Genomic DNA, 2,140 nt, shown 5'->3' with positions numbered 1-2,140 from the left:
CTACCCCCATTTATGGGAGCAGGGTGGCTCCATAGGATAAGCACTGGATTGTGAACCACAAGGATGACAGTTTGAGCCCACCAGCTACTCCATGGGAGAAAGTTTGAGGTTCTCTGCTCCCGCAAAAGATTTAAAACCTCGGTAACCCTATACAGGATTGCTGTAAGTTGGAATCCTGGTGTGGTGCCATAGGATAAGCACTCAGCCACAAGGTTGATTTAAACCACAAGGTCGACAGTTGAAACTCACCAGCCTCTTCTTGGAAACCCTAAACAGGGTAGCTATGAGTCAGAACCAACTCGATGGCACTTAACAACAACAACATTCGTCACAGCACTAATAACAATGTCCATTTATACATTTAGAACATAGGAGTTTTATTTGTGTGTTCTTCATTCAGAAAGAATGACATAATATGAAAAAATTTTCCTGATCATTTGAAGCTTGGTTTGGTTTTTATTTCTCTACATAAAGCATTTAAACTTTCCTGCCACTACAGTGATACATAGATAAATTTCATTTTGAGTCCATGTGGAAACAGATGAAACGATCTGATTCTTATTACTAATATATATTTTTTTGCTTCAAAGCAACAAATAGAGCAGCAAAAGTTCATTTTGAGTCAATGTGAAAACAGATGAAACTATCTGTTTCTTACTACTAACATATTTTATTTGCAAACTTTCTGGTTTTTATTACTAATATATTTTATTTACTTCACAGCAACAAATAGAGCGACAGTTAAAATGCTTGGCATTTCAAAACCCTGGACCACAGGTAGCGGACTTCAACCCTGAAACACGGCAGCAAAAAAAGAAAGCGCGTATGTCCAAGATGAATGAGTATTTTTCTGTGAAATACAAGTAAGATCATGATTTATTCCTTACAGTGTGTGAGATTGTAAAATGCATGAGTTCTCCTTGACAAAGTCAAGTAATTATAGGCTTCTTGGTTTTTTTATGATTTAAAATAGCCTTTATAAATTACTACAGCACTCCATATGTTAAAAAGAAAAAAACTGTAACTTCAAAACCAAAACCAATCCCAGTGCCACTGAGTCAGTTCCAACTCACAGCAACCCTAAAGGACTCCTTAGAGTAGAACTGCTCCACAGGGCTTCTGAGATCCTAAGTGTTTTAGGAGCAGACAGCCTCATCTTTCACCCATGAGGTAGCTAGTGGGTTTGAAATGTCAACCTTAAAATTAGCAGCCCAATTTTTAACCCACTGTGCCATCCAGGGATCCTTAACTCTTAGAAATCATGTTGTGTTTTTTTTAAAAAAAAAAAACAAACAAAAAAACTTCCGAAGCCCTTAAAATAGAGTAATAGCTTTAACAATAAAGATGATTAAAAGCAGCAAAGATATATCAATAGGAAAAGAAATAATATAAGCATTAGAATAGATTTAGGATTTCAAATGGGCACAGAGCTGTCATTAAATACAATAATTAGAACATCAGAGATGTATTACTATGTCAACCTTAAAGGAAAAGGTTGTTTAAAATCAGAATTAATAATCATGCATTTATGACTATTAAAAGACACTTTATAAACAAATCACACAGTAGAAGAAGATATTTATAGGCTTAAAGATCAGCATCTAAAAATATATATATATTTTTAAATCCTATAAGCTAATAAGAAAAAGACAAACATCCTAATAGAAAAATGATCAAAACTATGATCAGGCATTTCATAGAAGAAAAGAGTAATAAACAGAAAGGATACTGAACACCATCAATACAGTGTGGGGATGTACCACACCCCAGACAAGCAAAAAGTTTAGTCTGATGATACCAGTGTTGGTGAAACGATGACTCATGAATTGAGTGTAAAATGGTACAGTGACTATTTAAAACATCTTAACATTACTGATATCCACAGGTACATCAGGAAGTATTGCTACTAGGGTTCCAGTTGATACATGCATGAGTTTATTCCAAATAAAATGTGTTTAAACATGTCTCTGCAGTCATTGGGTGACTTCAGGTAAGTTCTTCCATTAATATGAGGGGACTTCAAAAAGTTCTAGGACAGATTCCATCATCTTTTTATTCCATTTTTTCATGAACTTTTTGAAGCACCTCTTACACTTAATCTCATTAGGTTGCCATTAAACAAGGTCCAATCAAAACAGTG

General features: G+C 34.8%; 1 protein-coding gene across 1 annotated transcript in view; it reads left to right on the top strand.

Moving 5' to 3' along the window:
* Positions 1–2,140, top strand: part of ARL14EPL (ADP-ribosylation factor-like 14 effector protein-like) — a 12,611-nt gene that overhangs the window by 4,808 nt on the left and 5,663 nt on the right. The window contains exon 2 of the mRNA XM_006870526.1: positions 724–863. Within this exon, the coding sequence (XP_006870588.1) occupies positions 724–863 (140 nt within the window). The remainder of the gene's footprint in view (positions 1–723; positions 864–2,140) is intronic.

Source organism: Chrysochloris asiatica, unplaced genomic scaffold (genome assembly GCF_000296735.1).
Source record: "Chrysochloris asiatica unplaced genomic scaffold, ChrAsi1.0 scaffold00143, whole genome shotgun sequence".
Lineage (NCBI taxonomy): Eukaryota > Metazoa > Chordata > Mammalia > Afrosoricida > Chrysochloridae > Chrysochloris > Chrysochloris asiatica.
The sequence above is the reverse complement of the archived record's forward strand: the minus strand, read 5'-3'. Positions and strand labels throughout refer to the sequence as shown.